Here is a 24,290-nt window from a genome sequence, read left to right as displayed (position 1 = left end):
TAAAGCCCAAGGGCGATAACATCGTCAGCGCGCGCCGCATGCTGTAAGCGCAAGTGAAAGCATAGCGGGGGGGTGCGGGTGGAGGGCGGAGCCGACGATGGTGGGTCAGTCTTGTGTGTGCGCAATGGAGAATAGCGGCAACGAAGTGCGCCGCCTTCTGTCGCGCGCGATGCATCAGGGGAGTCGAGGGAAGGTGTGCGGGCCTTAGGATTCTGTGATTTGTGAATTTGTGATTGCGCAACATGTTTATCTGCCTTGTTTGACGCATTATACAGGGTGTTTTAGCTAACTTTAGCCCGAGTTTAAAAATATGCCGATGCACTCTAAGACGACGCGACCAAATGCATGTTGCTCACTTTTGTATGCATTGTGTAGCTATTTTTGTAGTTTGTTTAATTAGATAATTAGTCAGGAATTATTAACTAACTTCTGAGGCAACGAAGCTAGGAAAAAAATTCCAATTAGAAAGTTTCAGAGCGCTTTGCAAAGCGTCCGAATAAACTGTTTCTGTCTTTCTATCTATTAAGTATTAGTGTTTTTCAACTTATTGCAGATTCCCGCGAAATAGAAAAAACACAATGTGACATGCCTGCTTGCGTGTCGTGATTGCACTGCTCCCAAGCTTTCTGGACACAAACAGCCATAGGTGCACCAGTTGCCACTTAAAAAGCGACAGAGCAGCGACGCTAGCATTGGCTGTTCGATTTAGGCTAGCAACCGTTATCTCCTGTGCTGTGTAAAGCGACTGATGGACGTGGTTGTAGTGGTAGGTAATATTTCCAGACAGCGATAAACAGACTATCGTGCATCGGCCACTAAAGCGCAAGCAATTTCGTGATGCATTTTTCCAACGAGGAAAACGCAAACATGATCCTTGCCCTAGTAGCTGCAAGCAGACAGAGACGGCAGGCTGCAAGAATATTTCGAAGCTGGCACCCAAGTACGCGACTGAGCCTGATGACAATGTTCAACACCTACGAGTCGCTGAAGCAAACCGGCAGCTTCACAAGAAAGAGGCAGAGAGCTTGAGTCATAAATAATGAGGTTCGCTCCAACGTTTTGTCTTTCATGGCAGCTAATCCACACGCTAGCACGCACAGCGTGAGCGCGTAGCTCAATGTGTCCAACTCAACTGCCTGGATGATTTTGAAAACAGCTGGACTGCACCCTTATCACCTGCAGTTGCATTGATTCCTGGAGTCAAGGGATCTTCAAAAGAGACTCAACTTTGTGAATTGGATTTTGATTCAGGAGGAGCAGGATTCTGACTTTCTCACCAAGTTATCCGGACTGACGAGATGAACTTCTCCTGAAATTGCCAAGTAAATATCTACAATCCACACCATAGAAGTGAGCAAAATCCCCACTGGCTATAGGAATATCCCACCACCAATATCAGTGGTCTTTTAACGTTTGGGCGGAATATATGACAGCATAGTCATTGGCCCAATGTTTTTAACAACACTCTGAATGGCAAGAGGTATGTCAATTCCTCAAAGGGCAGGTTGAAGACTTCTGCTGCAACATGCCGCTGGCCCAGCTTGACACAATGTGGTGTCAACACGACGGGGCCAGTCAAGCACAACAGTCAAGCACGAGCAAGCCTTGATGTTACCTTCCCAGGGCAATGGATAGGGAGAAACGGGCCTGTGCTGTGGCCGGCAATGTCATCTGACCGAAACCTTCTTGACTTTTTCTTCTGGGACTATGTTAAGGATCACGTATACACGACGGAAACGACGACTCCAGAAGCCTTACAGGAGAAGATAATTGAAGTCTGCGGCAGAATTGCACCGACGGTGCTCAAGGCAGCGACAGCAAGCCTTCTCAGAAGGTTCCAGTGCTGTATCGCTGCAGAAGGTGGCCTCTTAGAGCGCTTGCTGTGAAAGTGCATGAAAAATAAACGTAAATTCAGTGAAACACTGCTTCTGGTCATTAGTGATACTCTTATTCCACCGTTTTCAGCCTTCTGAAAACTGAGTTTTTTTTATTTAAGGATGTTCAATTTGCTTACAGCTATCGCGAAATGATGGACCTGTTGCTTCCGGCAACACAAGCGATAACCCCTGTGTCTGCTTATCGCTATAACGAACTTTTGCGAGGGGAGCACATCGCTGGCGTAAACGGCACAGCCGACGCCTACGTGATTTAACAGGGATAGGCAGGCTAGTTGGTGGTCGATATTGGAATGCATCATGTAACCGCACAAACAACAAAGGACAAAGAAGGAAGCACACACGCGGATTTTTAACCGCGCCTATCCTTTGTGCTTCCTTCTTTGTCCTTTGTTATTTGCGCGGTTACATGATGCGTCCCAATGCCTACGTGATTGCCCTGTCGCCTTTTAAGTGGTAGCGCGCCTATGGCTGTTTGTGCGATGAACGTTGGGGAGCATTGCAATCACGACGCGTAAGCGGGCATGTCACTAGTTTTGTAGTTCGCGGGCATCATCAGTAAGCTGAAACACAATGCCTAATATATATATATATATATATAAAGACAGAAACTGTTTATTCGGACGCTTTGCAAACCGCTCTGTAATTTTCTAAATGGAATTTTTTTCCAAACTTCGTTACTTCTGAACTTAACGTTACTTCAGAAGTTGGTTTATTAATCTTGACTAAAAATCTAGTTAAGCAAAATACACTATACAGCGTGACACACTACATACAAAAGTGAGCGACTTGCACTTTGTCGCGTCGTTTTAGAGTGTATCGGCATATTTTTAAACTCTGGCTAAAATTAGCTGAAACACCCTGTATAAGGTGACTTTTGCTTAGATACGCAGATTTATTGGGTATACTTATACGTATATTTAAATATCTTGTTGCGAGGTTTTGTGGATACATGCAGTGAACTTTGTTTCCAGGGCCACTTTTTTTTCTTTTTAACAATCTTTATCTTTGCATTTGTGTATTCCATTGTACTTTGAATTTCTCATGTATATTTAGCAGAAGTGCTGCTTTTTATATGTGATCTCTGTTGCCACTACGATTTCGGTGCGATTACAATACGCAATCGGTGACAGCTGCTCCTGCGCAGTAGATTGGAATGAAGGACAGCATCACTGAGATTTTTCCCTGGCCGTTGCATATGTACAAAAATGTAAATAAGGCTTTCGAATGACAAAGTATCATTAACATATTTGTCTTCAACTTGTTCATTTCGCGGCCTTTACATTTATCATATCAGCGGCATGCACTGCTTTGCTGGTTTCGCACTGATATAGTTCTAAAGTTCGCGTGATATTTTCTTTCTTAATAGACAAACAACATGGAAGCATTGATATCAGTTATTTCTGGCACAATTTTTAGGACATAACAACATATTCTTTTATGAAAAAATACATATTTTACTTATCTTGACAGTGCGTAGTGTTCAAGAATTTGTTTGCAGCATGTTTGGCAATTGTAATGCAGTTATTATTCACGTATTTGATCCCTCGACAAATTCTGTGAGGAGGCCAAGCTCCAATGTGAGCCCCCCCCCCCCCGAACGAAATTTCTGGCTACGCCACTTATCTCCTGACAAGAACTCTTTAATTCCACAGGATTGATGCAGGTCTCTCTCTTGCCTTTCTGTTTGACAACCACTATTGGGCTACAGGATTGAGTTGGCTTGGTTATCTTCTTGATAATTTCTTCTTGCTCCATCTTTGCAAGTTCCGGCTGAACTGAAATGGGACTTTCTTAGGTTGTTTGTTTTCCACACTCTTGCTTGATTATCTCTGAATTCCCCCCCTCCCCAGTGCAGGGTAGCAAACCGGATGTGCGTCTGGTTAACCTCCCTGCCTTTCTTGCCTTCTATTTCTCTCTCTCTCTCCTTGATTATCTGATGTCTGCATCATATTCAGATTGCTTTATGAATCCGATGCCTTGAAATACGTCCTCGTTGTTTTCTAGTCCGCAGACTTCATGCACTCTTTTTATCAGGTTTAGAAATTCACATGTGTTCTGGCCCGGCACTGGGCCGGCATCAGAGTCCACGGCATGAAACTTCAGATTTGCTGCTTGCCCATTGACTTTGCATGTCTCTGTCTTCACCAAGAACATGAATTTTGTGGCTTCTGTATGTGGCAGTTCTTTTTATCATGATGGAGACGCATGTAGACCCATTGCTTGAATGTTTTGGTCCCACTGCTTAATTGCAGTTCATTCTGCCACTCTGCATTGCTGCTCTTTGTTTTTAGTTCTGATGTACAGTCATTGTTTCCTGTTTGTCTTCAATGGTGTTCACTTCACTTTGTTCTCTTTCGCTGCTGTGCGGCACATGTTTGTAAAGCATCAAAATTTTTTGCATTTGTTGGACTGCCTCCCATAAGCTGGACATTCTCTTGGCTTATGGAGGGTTCTGCAAAAACTGCACGCTTTTCTGGAAGTAGTGAACACGTCAAACCTTTTGCTTCAGTCAACGAATTTCTCCTTGGCCGTGGCTTTTTATTTGTGAGCGCATCCACAGTCCTGGTCTCCGTAGCAATGTCTGTGAGTTGCTGTGGTGCTTGCTCACTCGCCCAGCACAGGTCTACTGCCTTCTGTAGGTCAACAGTCGGGTTGCTCTCAAACGAAGTCGTTGGTGATGCCAACAATGATGCGGTCCCCAAAGGGGCTCATCAATAAACTCAGCAAAATGGCTCTTCACTTGTAGCCGTGCCGCGCGAGAAATTCCTTGAAACGTTCCCCTTCCTTCTGTTTCATTTCTTGTACCTCTTGTAGACATGATTAACCTTCGGGAAGAAGTATTTTTTTATACTTGCACTTGACTGCTTGTACGTCGTTCTTAGCTTCACTCAGTCTGGAACACATTTTGTGTGTTTGGCTCGGTCATCATCATGGAATTCGCCATCCGAATTTCTTGAGGCTTCTTGAGAAATTGTACTGCGCTGTTGTACCATTTGTAGCTTTTCATGCGTTGAGTGCCTGGGATTGCATGTAAAGTGGCTTCAAAGCCTTTAGACTGGTTTTGGAATGACTTCTTGCTGCTGCCGTTTTGCCGCCTTCAAAACGCTTCTAGTTGCAGCTTCTGTTTTGTGCCACTCTTTTCTTTGGCTGTCTTCTTTCTTCTTGCAATCCCATGTATGATACCATATCATATGATGAACAGAACTGATTCTTTATTGGTAAGAGGAATACAACTACGCAGCTAACGGCCACAGACTACCAAGTCTTCTGCTAGCTGATGCGGCTTCAATTGGCTTGACCTATCTTCATGATAGTGACCTCAGTGTAACTGAGTAGTTTGTTTTTGTGGCCCTTCCCCAGCTCAATATTCTATATATTATTGACAATAAGTAGGCAAGGCTGTTCTCGAATCACTGTTTTGTTAAACTCAGCCCATCCCTCATGTAATGCCCCATCTCCAAGGCCTTTGAGGTATAATAAATAATAAATAAATACAGTATGTAATGGAACTATACTGCATCAGTGCCCTTGATTGAACAGAGGACCTGCATTGTTGTCAGAAGCCCTTGTCACTGAACTTTTCTTTGCTGGCATAATTTTGCACCATGTCTTCATATATGTAAGCAATCATTATACCTTTGGCGCTCAAAGATCAAAAAGCAAACTTATTCATTAAAATACTTATGTGCGGCAAAGTATAATCTTTACGTATACTTGATGCTAGGCTCGTCACCATGCCTCACTGATCCCCGTCCCTCATTGAAAGCAACTGTCTATTTACACTTGTGCACTTTGTTCCATACAATCCGAGACATTTTCTTTCCATTCACAGAAGATTTCAAGCATGCGATCGCTGGGCAGGTGATTATAATCGTGGCCCAGAGGCATACTATGTGTTTCTTCCTCCATTACCTCGAACAATAAAAATTCTTGAGTAGCGGGACAGCTAGGCATTAAACCAGAAGTGCTTTAGAAGATGATGTGCCATTTTGCTGTCCACCTATAGGTGTCATTTTAGCAACATCGAAATCAAGAAAGTTGCTTTGAAAAATATTTTTTATAAAGCATTTTCAACTTTGGGTCAGGTGAGAGAGCAGCATCTTTGCTCTGTCATTTTACTGAAGCTTCATATACAAGCCTTCAACAGTAATCTGCATTTATGGCAGTCCTTCTGGGATAATTTCAATACTATGTACCATCCATAAGAATATCAAGCTGCCACACACTGAATAGTTCAAGTACTTGCTTATGTACTTAACTAGCAGTGGCAAGCAGGCTATTGACAGTACCTGACTGGCAGAGCAAAATCACAACCTCACGATCAAGACACTCACTGATTGGTTTGGATGCTGAGATCTTCTGATTAATGATCACATAGGCTATCTTTTAGCGGTGTTTGCTCTGAGAATCTAATTGGATATTTCGAACGTTTGGCTACTTTACGGCTCTGTAAAGTTCTGTGTCAGCACTTTGAAGGTCTTGTAGTGTCATCGACCCCATAAAGTGTGGTACTGAACCGCATCCTGATGTGATGCCTACCCAAAGATCTTGCCATTATGCACAGACAAAAACCTATGGAGGTAGACCGTCCATTCACCAACACTGAAACTGTTGAGGAGATAACATGGCTGGTAAAGGAGCCTCATCCACATACAGGTGGAAATCTGGGAGGAGGCGCAGTAGGGGTGCCTGTCTCCTCCTCTTCGCTGGTACACAGCTCCGGCCAATCAGCAGGGGTCAAAACGGACAGCAGACTAGGTGGACTCTTAGAGAACAGGCCCTTCTAAAAATAGTGGCTAGCCGAGCTTGTTGCTACTGTATTGTGCAGACTACGCATGTGTCACATGTATCAGCCTGAACTGACTGACAGCACGAAGATTATGGCAACACGTGCCTGTGAATGCCGACAACTATATATACCCTGGGTGTTTCCTGAATAAATGTTCTTTTCATTCTTGGATTCCGTCCAAATGATACATGGTGCCAGAAGTGGGATCGCTGGATGAACATAACCATTCAGAGCAATGGAGCTAGTCAAGCCACCAGAGCATCTGCAACTTTCTGGCTCATCCGACAACATCGTGAAGAATTGGAACCTGTTCATCCAGAAGTTCGAACTGTTCCTACAAGCGACAGCATCTACAAAAGAACCAAGGTCAGAAGCTGTTAAGGCTGCGCTGCTGCTGAGTGTTGCTGGCGACGATGCACATGAGGTGTTTAACAACTTCAACTTTCTGGAGGCGGAACGCAAGGATGATTACACGATGGTCGTGCGGAAGTTTAAAGAGTACTGTGAAGAACAGCAAAACAAAGTCTATGAGAGGTATATTTTCCGGTCAAGAACCCAGGACGAAGCGGAGCCCTTTGAGCATATCCTGCGCGACTTGGGAAAGCTGTCCCGAAGCTGCAACTTCGCTGAATTAACCGAGTCAGTGATTCGTGACCAGGTTGTATTCAGTGTACATAACCCCAAGTTACGGGAGAAGCTCATCAAAGTAAAAGACCTTACGATAGCCAAAGCAGAACAAACCTGCAAGGCTGCTGAACTGTCCAACCAGCAGAACGGGGCATGGGCTCAGGTGGAAAAACAGGTCGCGTTGGTAAAGAAGCGTCCGTTTAAATGCATGAAATGCAACCGCTCACACGAACGTAGTAGGTGTCCGGCGTTCGGGAAGACGTGTTTTGTATGTGGTGGCGCCAATAATTTTGCAGTGTGTTGCAAGAAAGGGTCTACAGTAGGCAAAGTGGTCAATGTGCAGGACACTTTCGACATCCTTGATGTAAAAACTTGCAGTGTGAGAAGCTCGATGGACTGGATCGTAAATGCTAAAGTGGCCGGCCAGGATGCCTTCTTGAAAGTAGACACAGGCTCCTAAACTAACTTGCTGCCTTACACGGTCTATCGGAAGTGCAAAGGGATGCAAAGTTTGAAGCCGAGTAGTTCCATTCTGCAGTCATATAGCGGTGATGCCATCAGACACTTCGGTGTTGCGATGTTACCTGTCACCATAAAAGATCAGGCTGGGAGTTTCGGCTTCTTTATAGTCAAAAAAGGCAACCAGGCAATACTCGGACTATGTGCAAGTAAGGTGCTCGGACTGGTCGTGAGGTCGGTGGATGCAGTCAACACTAGCACCGCCAACGAAATACTGCAGGAATTTCCTCAACTCTTTCAAGGAACAGGCTGTGTTGCCCGCCAGTATCGGATGGTATTACGCACTGGTTCGATACCTGTAGTCCAGCCAGCGTGGCATGTACCCTTCACACTACAAGAACCACTGCGGGAGGAGCTGGACCGCATAGAACTGGGTGCCATCATCACAAAAGTGACGGAACCAACGGACTAGGTGAGCCCATTTGTTATTGTACGCAAAAAGGACGGCACGCTACGTGTATGCATTGATCCTAGGAATATCAATTAATGCCTGAAACGTGAGCACTATCAGATGCCTAAGCGTGAAGACATTGAGGCTGAGCTCGCCGGCGCTCAATATTTTTCCCGCCTCGATGCGAATTCAGGTTTCCACCAAATTCCTTTAGATGACGCCACATCAAAAATCTGCACATCCAGCACGCCTTCGGTTGCTACCGCTTTCTGAGACTGCCCTTCGCTATCGCCTCGACTCCTGAAATCTTTCAAAAAACATTGAGCAAAATTTTTGACAGGGCTCCGGGGGTGTGTGTATATGTAGATGACGTTCTTGTCTGGGGCGCCACTAAAGAAGAACACGACACACGCCTTCGAAATGTATTGCAACTGGCAAAAAATGCAGGCTTAACTTTTAACGCAAGCAAGTGCAAGTTCGGGCTTACTGAAGTTGAATTTTTGGGTGATGTCATCAGCCGAGACGGAATAAGGCAAAATGCCATACTGAGCATGTCCCTTAAAGAAATGTCGCAACCAACGGACAAAGCTGCAGCGCACAGAATGTTAGGTGTTGCCAACTACTTTGGGAAATACATTCCGAATCTGGCAGAAAAGACACAACTTTTGCGCAGTCTCATCAAAAAGGACACCAAGTTTGAATGGTCGGCCAACCACGCAAGTGAATGGACAGCCATCTGCACATGGCTCAGCAGCGCACCTGTGTTGGCTGTTTTCGATGCTGCCAGGGAAACTAAAATTTCTTCTGACGCTTCTAAAAGCGGACTAGGCGCTGCACTTCTACAGCTTCACTATGAACCAGGCTTCCAGACTTCAGCTCGCAACCTAAAAATTTAGTGTCTAAGCATAGACAACTTGGTGCCCACAGAAAGGACCTACCAGTACTCTGAAAAGGGGATGTGGTGAGGATCTAAGACAAAGCATGGACCTGCAAAGCACAGGTCATGGGACCGGCAGCGCCGAGGTCCTATCACATTGTTACTGAAGATGGCCAAGTACTTCGTTGGAATCGAAGACACCTGATTCCAACGCGTGAGCCATTTTGACAGGATGACCTCGACAGCGATGAGCCGGAAAGCGAGGATGACCAGCTGGTAACATCCCCAACTGGAGTGCACGCAAATCCGACTCAACTTACAACACCGATCCCAAGACGGTCTAGGCAGATAACTCGTCAGCCAAGATGGCTGCAGTACGACCACAATTTCAGTCAAGTGCATTGTGTATCTCGGCTTTAACCAACTCGGCTTTAACTATCTCGGCTTTAACCAAGCAAAAAGCACTTCAGTGCAATCAGCAGAAGCAAACTTATGGACAATCAAAGATCACCTTTGATCCCCTTTGTGGTGCCCGTGCTCCTTGTTCGATGCCTTACACTGCGAAGGGTATGGCTGAGCAGGGTGTGCCGACAGTGCTTCACCTACTGAATGTTACCCTGGCTTGCAGTTCAAATTTAATGTTGGATGTTCACGTAAATCCCACTACTTCCAACTTTAGCACCTACGACGCACCAAACTCTGAGGCTATCCCTCAACTTGCCGTTGAGTCCATGGTGTCTCATCTCTTAGCTGTGCTGCAATGTACTAGAAGTTACGTGCAGCTTTGTTTTCCCACACCGAGTGGCAAGTAACACATCTCCTGTGGCATTTATCTCTGCAGCAATCATACAATATTCGAGGGTTGAATGAAATGTCTTTATTTTTGCTTGTGCGAGTACGTTGGAAATGCCATCACTGGGTAAGCGATGGATGCCGCAGTGCGGACTTGCATTGAAAGGATTCCTAATGCGACGAATTTCAACTATGATGGCTGTAGAAAAATAAGTGTTATAATAAAGACTGGGCACTCGTAGAAAAAAGATAAGGATGATGGAGTTCGAGCAGGCTCTTGGTGTTCGAGTCAGTCTCTTGTGTTTTAATATTATTTTGGTGCCGTAAACCCCGTGCGGACATGTTTTGCTCTCTTCGCATGCGTCGAGGGGCTCTCTATTCTGCAACAAGTGGTGAGGAACAATAAACACGGACGTGAAGATTTACTCCTGGGCAAGTCAGCTCTGAGATCGCAAACATCTTCACCTAATGGATCGTCTGAAGACCAAGCAAGTGGCCCAATGAGCACAAAACATGAAGATGGTTCGGGAAGCCAGGTTTCTTCTGAATGTGCCCAAGGTTGGCATCCCCAAGCTTAAAGATATGCGTGACTGTCTTTCTTCAATCAATGACATGCTCTCAAAAATTAATGACGAGATCAAGGATCACATACCGGATGATAACTTAAAGTGGAATACGCGACTACTGCTGAGTACAATGACCAGACAGTCAGCGTGCTTGCCGAGATAACTTGTCAGATTTAGGTGTTGGAACGAGCCGAGAGAGCCCGTGGTATTCCTCGGCAGTCACCATCTGTGCAGCCTAACAACACGGATAATGCTGCCTTAGCACACAGTTTTGCTCGACCGAGTCATCCGAAACTCGACATGTCATTTAAGGGAGACATAAATCAGTGGACTGGATTTTGGAAGCAGTTTGGGCAGACAGTTCATTTAAATGACGCCCTCTCATCAACAGCAATTTTTTTTTCCTTGCGACAGCATCTCGCTAGAGAAGCCAGGGCGGCAAATGTGGGATTGCCAACATCTGAGCCTTGTTATGATGATGCTGTTGATATACTCAAGGAGCACTTTGGTGACAGAAACAGAATGAAGCAGCATCACCTAGTCACTCTAAGGAACATTGCCCACGTTAAAACTAATTGCAGAATGTGCGAGGCCTCAGACGAATGTCGGAATTCTCTCAACGTGCCCACGTTAAGTTTCTTGGCAATGCTTATCAACATACTGAAAAAGGCTCTACCATACGATGTCATTCTTGTGTTTACTAGACAGCAGCGAACTAAAGCATTGAGGAGGGACTCATCAGACGACACTCAAGTTGTATTGGAATCAGCTTCAGCAACTGTTTCCCCAAATACCAAGCTGAAAGAACTGCCGGCATTCGTTCGTGTGGAGTTGGAAAGATGCAAGCAGTGCGTGATGCCATGCGAGAAACAGTGCAAACGAGCTGAAACGACAGCATGAGGTGGCACAGCTTCTGTTTTACATAATGCATTTGTAAGGAAAGCTGACTGCCGCCTGAAGAAGCATGGTTCGCGTGCTTGTGACAGTGACTTCTCACTGGCTGCAAGGAAGGATAAACTCTCCAAGGACAACAGATGTTTTAGCGGCATGTCCAGAGGTCATCAGGCACGAACCTCTCAAGTTAAGCTTAAAATGCTCGTCTTGCCATGGAAGGCATTGTACCAGAAAAAATGTGTGTCGACCCAGAGGCATCAGGAAGATGCACAGCAGCATTAGTTTCACCGCAAACATCAATGTCGCATTCCAGAGGGTTATCGAGTAGTGGGTAGAGAGTGCACAGCAAGGACAACGAAGTATATTGGTCACCCACAACAACAATCAGTGCTGTGTCACAGGCATTTTAGATGGTGGAAGCCAGAGGTCCTTCATCAAAAAAGACTTAGCAATGAAGGTGTGCCTCAGGGTCGGAGGAAAGTCAAGCATAACGTTTAACGCGTTAGGTAGCGTATTTCCTTCTCGAACTGAATGCCACAAAGTAGTCAAAGTGCCGTTACGCAGTCAACACAGCACAATTTTTTACCTCGTACAAGCAGTTGTCGTTCCTGTGGTCTCCCACGATATCACTGCACCGTCAACAGACAGTCGCTTCGTGTAACAGCTACAACTGGAAAACAAGTTGTTGGCTGATGACTGAATGTTGAAGCAAGTTGAGGAGCCACGACTTTGTGTGTTGACAGCATCTGACCATCAGTGCACTATTTTTTTATGCGTGAAGTTATTCAGAAAAACTAGAAAAACTAGCCACCCTCTATACACAATGCCTCATGACTTCGAGCGTACCGGAATATTGGAAATACGCTAACATAATCCTAATCCATAAGAAAGGGGATGCCAAAGACTTGAAAAATTATAGACCGGCCAGCTTACTGTCCGGCGCCTACAAAACATTTACTAAGGTAATCGCAAATAGAATCAGGAACACCTTAGACTTCTGTCAACCAAAGGACAAGGCAGGATTCCATAAAGGCTACTCAAAAACAGACCATATTCACCCTATCAATCAGGCGGTAGAGAAATGTGTGGAATATAACCAACCCTTATATATAGCTTTCAGTGATTATGAGAAAGCGTTTGATTCAGTCGAAACCTCAGCAGTCATGGAGGCATTATGGAATCAGGATGTAGACAAGCCGTATGTAAAAATACTGAAAGATATCTATAGCGGCTCCATAGCCACCATAGTCCTCCATAAAGAAAGCAACAAAATCCCAATAAAGAAAGGCGTCAGGCAGGGAGATACGATCTCTCCAATGCTATTCACAGCGTGTTTACAGGAGGTATTCAGAGACCTGGATCGGAAAGATTTGGGGATGAGAGTTAATGGAGAATACCTTAGTAACTTGCGATTCGCTGATGATATTGCCTTGCTTAGTAACTCAGGGGACCTACTGCAGTGCATGCTCACTGACCTGGAGAGGCAAAGCCGAAGGGTGGGTCTAAAAATTAATCTGCAGAAAACTAAAGTAATGTTTAACAGTCTCGGAAGAGAACAGCAGTTTACGATAGGTAGCGAGGCACTGGAAGTGGTAAGGGAATACATCTACTTAGGACAGGTAGTGACAGCAGATTCGGATCATGAGATTGAAATAATCAGAAGAATAAGAATGGGCTGGGATGCGTTCGGCGGGCATTATCAGATCATGAGCAGCAAGTTGCCATTATCCCTCAAGAGAAAAGTGTATAACCAGCTGTGTCTTACCAGTACTCGCATACGGGGCAGAAACCTGGAGGCTTACGAAAAGGGTTCTACTTAAATTGAGGACGACACAATGAGCTATGGAAAGAAGAATGATGGGTGTAACGTTAAGGGATAAGAAAAGAGCAGATTGGGTGAGGGAACAAACGCGAGTTAATGACATCTAAGTTGAAATCAAGAAAAAGAAATTGACATGGGCAGGACATGTAATGAGGAGGGAAGACAACCGATGGTCATTAAGGGTTACGGACTGGATTCCAAGTGAAGGGAAGCGTAGCAGGGGGCAGCAGAAAGTTAGGTGGGTGGATGAGACTAAGAAGTTTGCAGGGACAACATGGCCACAATTAGTACATGACCGGGTTAGTTGGAGAAGTATGGGAGAGGCCTTTGATCTGCAGTGGGCGTAACCAGATGGATGATGATGATGATGATGACGATGATGATGACGACATTGTGAAGGTCGATAGCCGTACCAACTACTTTTGGTGTTAATTAAGCCATAGTTAATTAAGGCATTGAACCCACAACCCAACATGGAGATATGGGCAAACCGGCCATATCTTCAAGTTGGATTCCAACTGACGTCGTGAAGGTCAAGAGTCGAAACCACTTTGGTGTTAAGGTAAAGTTAATTAAAGCACATTTAATTGAGATATAGTTCATTAAGGCACTCGAACCCAGGGCCTTTGGTGCGAGAAAACAAGTAACAAGACGTAACAGCACATTAGAATAAAAATGTCAAGCAAAGTAATAAATTTTTTGTGAGAGCACAGCCTTTCGTCTTCATCCTCTTTAATGTATGCCAAAGTGGCTTACTTTCCTTTTTGAGTAAACTTAACTGACTGAGAAATGCTACCTCTTTATGTACACATTCAGCATATTTTACCTAAAAGTGTGTTGGTGGCACTGTCTCTTGCAGTTAGGAGTGAAACGAGTGACATGCTGGGACAAATGTAACATTTTTTTGTGTGACATTGCGGTAAGCCATGTACTCGACTGCATACACCCTAAGTAAATGTTAAAAAACCTCAGGTTGTCAAAATTAATCCCGAGCCCCCACTACGGCATGCCTCATTATCTGAATGTGGTTTTGCCATGCAGAACCCCAGAATTCAGTTGAATATTATTTTTAATTCAAAGCCTTGCTACATCTTCTGAAGGCCATATGTTAGTTACGTTCCATAGATTTCATGATTAGTGAAAATGATGCCCAATTATGTTGCACGATTCTTGAGCTCGCCTTGGGTAGCTTGCAGCTGATCACATGCAATCCCAGAGGCACATTCTGAGTGACAACTTTCTGGTATGCTGTGGTGTGCACACATCAGGTGGGGCGTTGGTGTGCAGCGAGTGTGTTGTCAGTGTCGTTGTGTCCCACAGGCGTTTGCATGGTTCAGCGATCTGCTGGTAGAGCATGCCGAGATCTTCTGGTCGCTGTTTGCGGTTGACATGGACGCGGTGCTCGCGGAGCAGCCGCCTGACACCTGGGATAGCTTCCCTCTGCTGCAAGTGCTCAACGATTACCTACGCATTGATGGTGGGTGGCTTTTATACTTCTTTCTGAGGCCACACCTGTGGGCTCTTTGTTTCTGCAGTTGTATACTTCACGGAATACCCACATGTGCCATTAATCCAAACACATGAGTAGTGAAAGCTCTGTAGGCTACGACAGGTGTCAAACGCACGCAGTGAAGCTACAAAAGACATTTCCATTGCATGATGACATTTTCACATAGAATGCCACTTGAAAAATGTCTGAATGAGCTCTGTTCTGAAAATTCTTTTCAATGGTGAGTTTGTTAGTTATGACCACTGGGAAATCATAGCCATTGAAGGCAAGGCCTTAATTATTCTCCAACACAAGCTAGCTCCTGACAATTTTCATACACATTCAGACATGATTTTATTGTGACTTAATTACACAGTCATATACAAGTGTTCTATCTGCAATTAAAATTCAGTTGGATGCCCATGCTGTCCATGTTTTCTTGTCTTTGTCTGCATGTAGCGTTTGCACTGTTAGCATATGTTTTAAGACACCTTACCAAATAATCCAAACTTTCATAAATTAAATTCAGGCAGTTGTTAGTTGCTCTCTTGTAGATGTTATGGAACTAACAGCCATATGGTAGCAAATTATTCATAAAGCCAGGGGCCGAATTTGTCAAAACATGGCAAGTGGGAGGACAAGTGGACATCTGCCAGAGGAGGCATGCCTTGGTAGCTTACCTTTCTAGTGCATGCTGCTTCACCCATGAAAGTGCTGTAAACGTTGGTCATTGCTTTCTTTGTACATTCTATACAATTTAGGTAATTTGGGTCTTTGCTCCAGTTCTTTGAGATGTGAAGTAATGAGCATGATGTGTAACTAAGGCTGTCAATGTTACTGTGGAACAAGTCACCAGCCCAACTGGATTAACTGCAACTGACCTTTGCTTGACATAAATGCTACAACTGTCAGAGGATGACTTTCATGCATGTACAAGAAAAGTGTTGGGCTGTCTAGTTTCAAGTTAATGGTCCAGCGCCCTGTTGTTCTGTTAGTATGGTGCTTTTCAGCACAGCCATATGAGGAAAAAGAGATTATTGCAGTGCCTGTGTAAGTCAAGTGCATCAGGGCCAGCTTTCTTACGCAGAAAACTTGTGTGGAGGTCGTTTCCACCAGCATCTGCGAGACACATTTGCCCCTCAAGTGGTTCGCTACGTGGACCTCATGGAGTCTTCCATTGCCCAGTCACTGCACAAGGGCTTTGAGAAAGAGCACTGGGAGATTAAAGGGTGAGTGGCTTGTCAGAGAAACTCGAAAAGCTGCACACAGGTAGCATTTAATGTGAACTATGGTTAGTTACTGCAAAAAACGTATTCTGAAAGATGTGTACTACCGTGGAAAACTGAAAAAGTTCGGACTTGTGATGAAAAGGTGGTAAAGCAAGTAATGGTTGAGAATGTAATATATTAAGCATAAATAAGCAAGAGTGGCACTCTGTACATTAGTGTTGCCATCGAAATGAGGACAACAAAGTGTGCATCTAGTGTTGGCCACTATTTAAAAAAGTTAGTTGTTTGGCAAGCTGTGGCTGCACTGTGGCTTCAACCACAGTGCAGCCTTGGGCAGCGAATTCAACCAACCCTGGATTTCCAAGCCAAAGATGCTTTTGAAAGAGCAAGTTATCAGCTTCAACAGCTAGATTCATGAGCTGCACAATGTGTACATAAGGATCCTGCAAGGTTTGCCAACCGTGAGGTGACATCATGGGAGGAATTTCATTGGCAATTACTCACCATTTATACCGTTGCAAGGAGTGAGCGGAGTCGGTGATCTAGCCCAAAGCCTGAGTGAGAGCACTACGACATATACTAGTCGAGACGTATTGCTACGTGTATGCTGAAGGCGAAAGGAAAAGCCAAGGACAGGGCTTGTGAGCAGTCAGCCATTTTGGTTGAGAGCCGTGCATCTTACTTTAAGTACACCCTGTACATACTCGGACCCTGTGATTTCTTTATGTCACAGTATCTCAGTTCTTCAGGTGTGTATGCCTGAAAACAAGAAATTGTGTCACCTAATGTCCACCAAAATAAAATGGCAGTCTCCCCAGAAAATCTACGGGCGCGGTGGTCGGCCGTGCTGCTCAGCTCAGAACTCCAAGACCAACTTTGGGCCGTCCAGCGAGCCAAGGAAGCCGCACGGGAGCAGCAGCTCCCAGTGGCCATCTAGGCGGCCCCAGGCCCGGGCCTCCCAATCGCCGGATTCCAAATAAAGTTATCACAGACACACACAATGTCCACCAATTCTGGTGTCACTTGCACCAGCTGGCAGCAATTGCTTGGTTTTTGCTGAAGCAAAGGAAGGGCTCTTTAACAGCATGCCACAACGTCTCTGCTGTCACTCTGAGAACTGGTCAAGGCAAGGTGTGGGCAACCCTGACAGCACCAGGGCTTCCACGGCACTGTGTGACAAAATCGGGCCTAGAATGTCTACCAGAGCAAGTTGGAATTGTGTGCGCAGTGTCTGGCATAGTGTTTTTTATTGCCAAGAAGCCAGGATGTTGATCAGTGATGGAATCACCTGCTCCACACCTAGTCTCTTGACACACTCTCAGATGCCCAGCTCAGCAATCAGCAGTAGTCAGGCTGTATGTGACAATAACAGGAAAGGTATAGTTTAAGCACAGTGAGGCTACCTATGGCAAGAGCAGATACCCAACCGAGTGACAGTACTTGCATGACAGATCTAACTAGAGGCAGTGACAACTACACAAGCGTATGCATATGCAAAAGGCAGTATATGCATTCCACTGTGGTGGCAAATTCTTGCCAGTTGCTAGGTGGTGCCACTTCCCCCACAATGCCTTGTAGACAAGGTCTATAGGAGAGGTCTATTGATTACGAGAAACCGTTTGATTCAGTCGAAACCTCAGCAGTCATGGAGGCATTACGGAATCAGGGTGTAGACGAGCTATATGTAAAAATACCGAAAGATATCTATAGCGGCTCCACAGCCACCATAGTCCTCCATAAAGAAAGCAACAAAATCACAATAAAGAAAGGCATCATGCAGGGAGATACAATCTCTCCAATGCTATTCACAGCGTGTTCACAGGAGGTATTCAGAGACCTGGATTGGAAAGAATTGGGGATAAGAGTTGATGGAGAATACCTTAGTAACTTGCGATTCGCTGATGATATTGCCTTGCTTAGTAACTCAGGGTACGAATTGCAATGCATGCTCACTGACCCGGAGAAGCAAAGCAGAAGGGTGGGTCTAAAAACTAATCTGCAGAAAACTAAAGTAATGTTTAACAGTCTCGGAAGAGAACAGCAGTTTACGATAGGTAGCGAGGCACTGGAAGTGGTAAGGGAATACATCTACTTAGGACAGGTAGTGACCGCAGATTCGGATCATGAGACTGAAATAATAAGAATAATAAGACTGGGCTGGGGTGCGTTTGGCAGGCATTATCAGATCATGAACAGCAAGTTGCCATTATCCCTCTAGAGAAAAGTGTATAACAGCTGTGTCTTACCAGTACTCACGTACGGGGCAGAAACCTGGAGGCTTACGAAAAGGGTTCTACTTAAATTGAGGACGATGCAACGAGCTATGGGAAGAATGATAGGTGTAACGTTAAGGGATAAGAAAAGAGCAGATTGGGTGAGGGAACAAATGCGAGTTAATGACATCTTAGTTGAAATCAAGAAAAAGAAATGGGCATGGGCAGGACATGTAATGAGGAGAGAAGATAACTGATGGTCATTAAGGGTTACGGACTGGATTCCAAGTGAAGGGAAGCATAGCAGGGGGCAGCAGAAAGTTAGGTGGGTGGATGTGACTAAGAAGTTTGCAGGGACAACATGGCCACAATTAGTGCATGACCGGGGTAGTTGGAGAAGTATGAGAGAGGCCTTTGCCCTGCAGTGGGCGTAACCAGGCTGCTGCTGATGATGATGATAGAAAAGGAGGGCAAAGCCCCAAAAAGTATGCGAGATCATTACAGCAATGAATGTGGCAAGGTAAAAAAAATTTCATAATTATCCAAAATTGTAAAGGTGGTGAAGCAGGGAGATGCATTGTTCAGTTCTCTCTTGTATCAATGTCTTAATATTTAGCACTGTTTTATTGCAGTAGCAATTATATGGACACTCCAGGTGCATTTCTGCCATCAGCGTCAGCATCGCCGTGAGGTTCTGTATAAAGTCCAAGGACAATAACACCATCACCGTGCGCCGTATGCTGTATGTGCGAGTGAAAGCATGCAAGAGGAGCCGACGATTGCGGCCCAATCTGGTGCATGCGATGGAGGAAGGTGGAGAGCAAACATGCCATCTTGCATCGCTCGAAAGGCTGTGGGAGAATGTGAGGGGGGCAGTGGGGTTGTGCTCTGGCAGCAACTGCATATTTTGCAACTGGCGGCTAGGTGAACCCATGATCGCAGCTCAACCTGATGAGAGCGGGGAGGAAGTGCGAGAGGGGGTGGCTTCGACTGCGCCAGCAAGTGTCTACTTTGCATGGTCACGTGCAGTCATGTGCACTGTATCTTGAAAGGGCTATGCAGGCAGCTCATGGCTATGTGCGCTCTGTGTTCTGGCCGCTCTTGCATTGAAGCGATAAACAAAGTGCACTTCACTTGCTGCTGCTGCCGCAATTGCGCACACCAGTGTTTTGACGCTGAGCGTCCGTGCTCATCGAGTATGGTGTGTTCATGTTTGCTTGTGCGCGCTGACACCACGCTTGTTAATTGAGTTAGTAATATAATTAGCAAGCAAATACTTTCAAGTTTGTATGGCCTATAAAGCTACCATCCTTACTTCATATAGCTGTCTACTGATTTGCTATTGCAATCGATGCTTTGCCTTTCGGGTGAAATTGCGACTTTTTAAATACATACTGTGATTGCAATCTCACTCATGTAAACAGGGTAATTTACAATAATTAAAATAAGACTATCATTCTTAAATAAATAAAAAATAGTAGTTAAACCACGAGAAATTAAATTTGTGAATTATGGCCAAGTTGTTAATAAAGAAATAATCAGACATCCACCTGTTCGTAGCAATTGCTACAAAGGAAACCCATATGGGTTCCTCGAAAGAAAAGCCTTAGAGTTGAAGAAAAATTCGTCCTGGTCCGGGACTCCGGCCGCTCTATCATCTGAGCTAACCAGGCGGCTAGCAGATGGCAGGGCGAAGTCGAATTTGTCAACAACACGAAGCAAAGGCAAGTGTTTGGACCAAGCAATGGACCAGAACGAATTTTTCTTTAACTCTGAGGCTTTTCTTTCGAGGAGCCCATATGGGCTTCCTTTGCAGCAATTGCTACGAACGGGTGGATATCTGATTTTCCCTTTATTAATTACTTCTCTCCACCTAACAGGTTTCCGCAGAAATACTACATCAAACACATGGCCAAGTTGCCTAAAAGCAGTGACATGGCAATATTTGGAATAATGGATATGGTTAATGATGGAGAAAGTGGCGAGAGGAGACTGATGCTTGCAAAGCATAAGGAACTGTAGGTGAAAGCACTCGAAAGAAGCACTTGGTGAAAAAATGGAAAACTAATTTATGGACCAGCATTATCTAATTGTGCTTGCATAAATGCTGTAATGTACAGCATGATGATGAGTCGAGCAGTAAAATTTTAATAAATTAGGCATTGGCAGTAACCAATGGCACATTAGGAGAATCCTAGAATGGCAGAAAGAAATATATAAAATCAACGTAGAAATAGAAAATCTCTTGTATAGCAAAGGCAGTGCCAAAAGCAAGGGAGCTTTTTTCTGGGCACCACAGCTCTTCCACATGTCTTGTGGCTCATGAATGGCACGTCACAATGTTTTTTTATGTGGTTTACCTTTTCACGCATAGACATGTAATTACATTAACCGGCTAGTCTGTCAAAGATAATGGGTTGGTACCCCTGGATTTAAAGGGACACTAAAGGTTACTATTAAGTCAACGTGGACTGTTGAAATACCATCACAGAAACCTCGAAATGCTTGTTTCGTGCCAAGGAGAGACTTATTTTAAGAGAAAATGCATTCTGAAGCGTCCGCGTACCTCTAGCGCAGTTCAAATCGCCCGCCCTCCGATCGAGGAGTACTGACATCATGGTCTCATAGTGACGTTGCGCCATCGGTGAGTAGAACGGCGTCCGCAGACGGCACTACGGCTTTTCTGCGCAAAACGCGAACGTGCGGCCAGAAACAGAGCCAAGACAGAGCCGACAGCAGAGCGAAAGCGGGAGTATGGTGGCTAGCGGAAGGAGAAACGAATTACGTCCCACATTACGTCCCACGGCACACGGAGGGTCCGTTTTCGTTAAACCAATGCCTCCTTTACTAGATGCCAGCCGCGTTGTCCGTAAACTCGGTTCCTGGCCCTCTCCCTTTTCTCTCCTCCGCGAAAAGGCAACGAGCGCCACTTGTGGCGGACGTCTGCAACCTAGATCACGTGCTGCGGCCTCTGAGATTACCATGGCGTCTGTTGCCATCTCGGAGGCCCGCGATAACGCTCGCTAACAGACGCCTGCGCATATAAAGCGCCGGCGGAGCATTCAGCCGCGGCTGCCACATCCGCCGGAAGTTGAAAAGGCAACGAGCGCCGCCTCACGGAATTTATGCTGAACTAACTTCAACTAAGGGAACCGCCGCCGCAATGGGAAAGCGAGCAACGCGGCTGGCATCTAGTAAAGGAGGCATTGGTTAAACTATAGGCTGCGGCGAGCTCGCAGCGTGGTCGGCGTGGTCTATGAGAAGCGACGAGCCTTTTCGCACTCGCAACAGGGCATAAAAATGTGCGAATCGACGCAAAACTCGGCCTAGAAACGTGCTTCGCCACAGCCAGGGCTCAATACGACCCAAGCTGGCACGACCCAGATGTCGTTTCCCGCACCGCCACCAGGCGCCGCTACTATACCTCAAACTCCAGCGCAAGACGCCCATAAGCTGGTACTTCATTCTGTGACGCTAACTTCGACGCTCGTCGCAATGGACCCTGACACCGACAGATTGGCTTGCGATGGTGGGCTCAACTTCAGCGATTTGAGCACCGACGAGCGCGACCTGCTGCTGAGGGCTCGCACTGCCGGCGTCGTTGCGTACTACGACGGCGGCCTCGACACCGGCTCTCCGGAGCGGGAAAGCAACGAGGGCTTCCCACGACATCACATGGACGTGGCATTCTCGCTGATTGTTCCAAATGAAAGTTTCGCGAGCCAGGAGAACCGTCACAGCACGACGCGATAACGAAACTACTGAAACTCCAAAGCGTGCGCGGCGCAGAATCGAGCGCGCAGAGTCGAGCGAGAACGAAACCTTTCGAACACCCATATTACTGAAGGGTAACGTCAAAATGTTATTTTTTCTTAGAATCGAATAGACGTAGACAAGTAGCATTTTTTTCCGTCTTATAATCGAATGAAATGATATTTTTAATACGAGTAGTTGAGTATTAGTAACACAAATTATGAGGAGTCCTTTCGTCATCGGGCTAGTACCGGAATGTCGCTGGGGGGTCTCAAATCGTGTCATGCATTTACCTCAATTTCTCGGTTACTAAAGCTCTGTTCGCGATTATATTGACGCCTTAGACGTTCTAGAACATTGCTCTACCACTTTAACTTGAGTTTCTGGTAACCTTTAGTGTCCCTTTAACTGTGTGATGGAAAACAGAGGGACAAGCCTGGAATGTGGGCACCTCTATAAAAAACATCACTGTGGAAAACATATCAGTGAGCTGTTTGTTGCGGTCAATGATAAAGAATGCAACATTCTGAAGCAATGCATATACTTGGATCACAGTAAATTGTGTGCTGTGCAAGCTCCATGAATACTGAAAGACCAAAAATTAAATAAGGGAGGCAGCAAAAAAGAAATGTCTGACGATTACGGTACTCTCCAACATGAAATTTGAGAGCAGCTCGATACGTGTTTTTAATTTGCAATATATTGAGGCAAAGAATTTGAGACCGAAATCACTGCACCAACTGGCCATAGGCCAGTGCTGTTGGTGCCTTCACAGAGGGAGGGGCAGTATGGGAACACTGGCACGACGAGCAGCAATGAAGCCAGCTGCGGAAGGGAACGATGACAAATGCATGAGCAGTGGCACGACTGCGTTCGTGCGGTTACGTCGACGCTCAACCCAGGAATGGGCGCTTAAGAGCTGCGCTGTAAAAAATAGCACCAGATGTGGAAATCGTCCAGCCTGCGTGGTTTTCTTTGTGCCCGAGCGTAACCAACGGCTGGCCGTCAGGTGTGGCGATACGACATGCTTCCATGGCTTCCTTGGTCTCCTTTTTATAATGACAGAACAAGATGTTTAGATTGGGCAAACGGGTAGGTGTGGCCTCGTATGGCCATTGGCCTCCCATTGCAGGAAATGTGGTTGCCCCCCTTGTTTCTGTGATACTGCCATTTTGCATTGATATTGCTTCTGTTGCTTTCTCTGAAAATTCCGGCACAGCCCATCTCACAATGAATGCCGATGTGAATGTGATTAGGCAATGTAGCAACATAATGTATGGCCACTGCAGAGACACATCACGTATGCGGCACGTGCTGCAGTCAGGCTGCTCTTCCCTCTGGACACGCTGCACCATCTCGCGGCACCACCGCAGTCTGTGCAATGCCCACGTCTGAATGTATATGATGTGGGTTCGATTCCGCTCAGTACCAGAAAAGTTTTAAAGCATTTCTTTCCTGCCATTGAGGTGCAGCACGTACCCACTGGCACATATCCAGTGACCGATGTTGTATTGAAGAATTGAGGAGCAGCACGCACCCAGCAACCCGAGCTGGTGTGGGTGTGGTTCACTGAGGATTGAAGACCTAAGTTGGTCCAACGGATGGTTTGGAACCTGGTTTCCTCAGCACAGCAGCCCGGCGTTCTAACCATTCGGCTGCCCAATGAGTCATGCTGGTGGGAAAGAGGCTGGATGAGGACAAACAGACATACTGGGTGAATTTCCTAAAGAATGCTAACCGCATTAAAATTTTTGAGTCAGAGGGGACACATGGTGCTCAGAAATTTGCTTTTGGTGGCATGCCTTTGGACTAGTTCTGCAGTTACTTGAGAGTAAACATCGCTTACAGTTGGTATGTTGCCTATGTGCTCGTGTTAGCACTAGAATATATTGTTCACAATGTATGCATTACACCTAGAATGCATGCAGGGAAGCTCACAGTCAGTGTTGACACTACAATAGTGCAATGTGCATACTGGTAGTGTGCCAGGGTTGCAACCAGCTTATGTGCTTGCAGCAATGGCTGCCCGTCATCTGAGGAGCTGTTCTGGAAGCTGGACGCACTGCAGTGTTTCATCCGAGACTTGCACTGGCCCGATGAGGTATTTGCCAAGCACCTCGAGCAGCGACTCAAGCTCATGGCCTGTGATATGGTGGAGTCTTGCGTCACTAGGTGAGTCTCGTGATAGTTGTCAGTGCACTTTTTGATGACAGCGCTTTCATGGTTAAACAGTCAAGTCCGGTTATATTGAAATTGCAAAAAAAGAAAAAAAGAAAAACGCCTACCAGTTCTATATAGGGCATAATTCGGCATAAACGTTTTAAAGAATTAGGCAACATAAATGTATGTACCATTTTGGTTTATTGCAATGTAAAATAGTCTGGAATATTCTTCTGCTTAAATATCTCCGTTACCTGGAATGTTACTCTAA

General features: G+C 45.5%; 1 protein-coding gene across 10 annotated transcripts in view; it reads left to right on the top strand.

Annotated features, from left to right (window-relative positions):
* Cadps (calcium-dependent secretion activator 1) overlaps positions 1-24,290 on the top strand; it is a 618,572-nt gene that overhangs the window by 353,084 nt on the left and 241,198 nt on the right. For 7 of the 10 annotated variants that reach the window (XM_075704042.1, XM_075704047.1, XM_075704043.1 and 4 more), the window contains 3 exons: positions 14,478-14,652; positions 15,752-15,893; positions 23,876-24,031. In XM_075704042.1, coding sequence (XP_075560157.1) covers positions 14,478-14,652; positions 15,752-15,893; positions 23,876-24,031 — 473 coding nt within the window. The remainder of the gene's footprint in view (positions 1-14,477; positions 14,653-15,751; positions 15,894-23,875; positions 24,032-24,290) is intronic. The other 3 variants (XM_075704044.1, XM_075704045.1, XM_075704051.1) reach the window with 1 other exon arrangement.

Source organism: Dermacentor variabilis, chromosome 9 (genome assembly GCF_050947875.1).
Source record: "Dermacentor variabilis isolate Ectoservices chromosome 9, ASM5094787v1, whole genome shotgun sequence".
Classification (NCBI taxonomy): Eukaryota; Metazoa; Arthropoda; class Arachnida; order Ixodida; family Ixodidae; genus Dermacentor; species Dermacentor variabilis.
The sequence above is the reverse complement of the archived record's forward strand: the minus strand, read 5'-3'. Positions and strand labels throughout refer to the sequence as shown.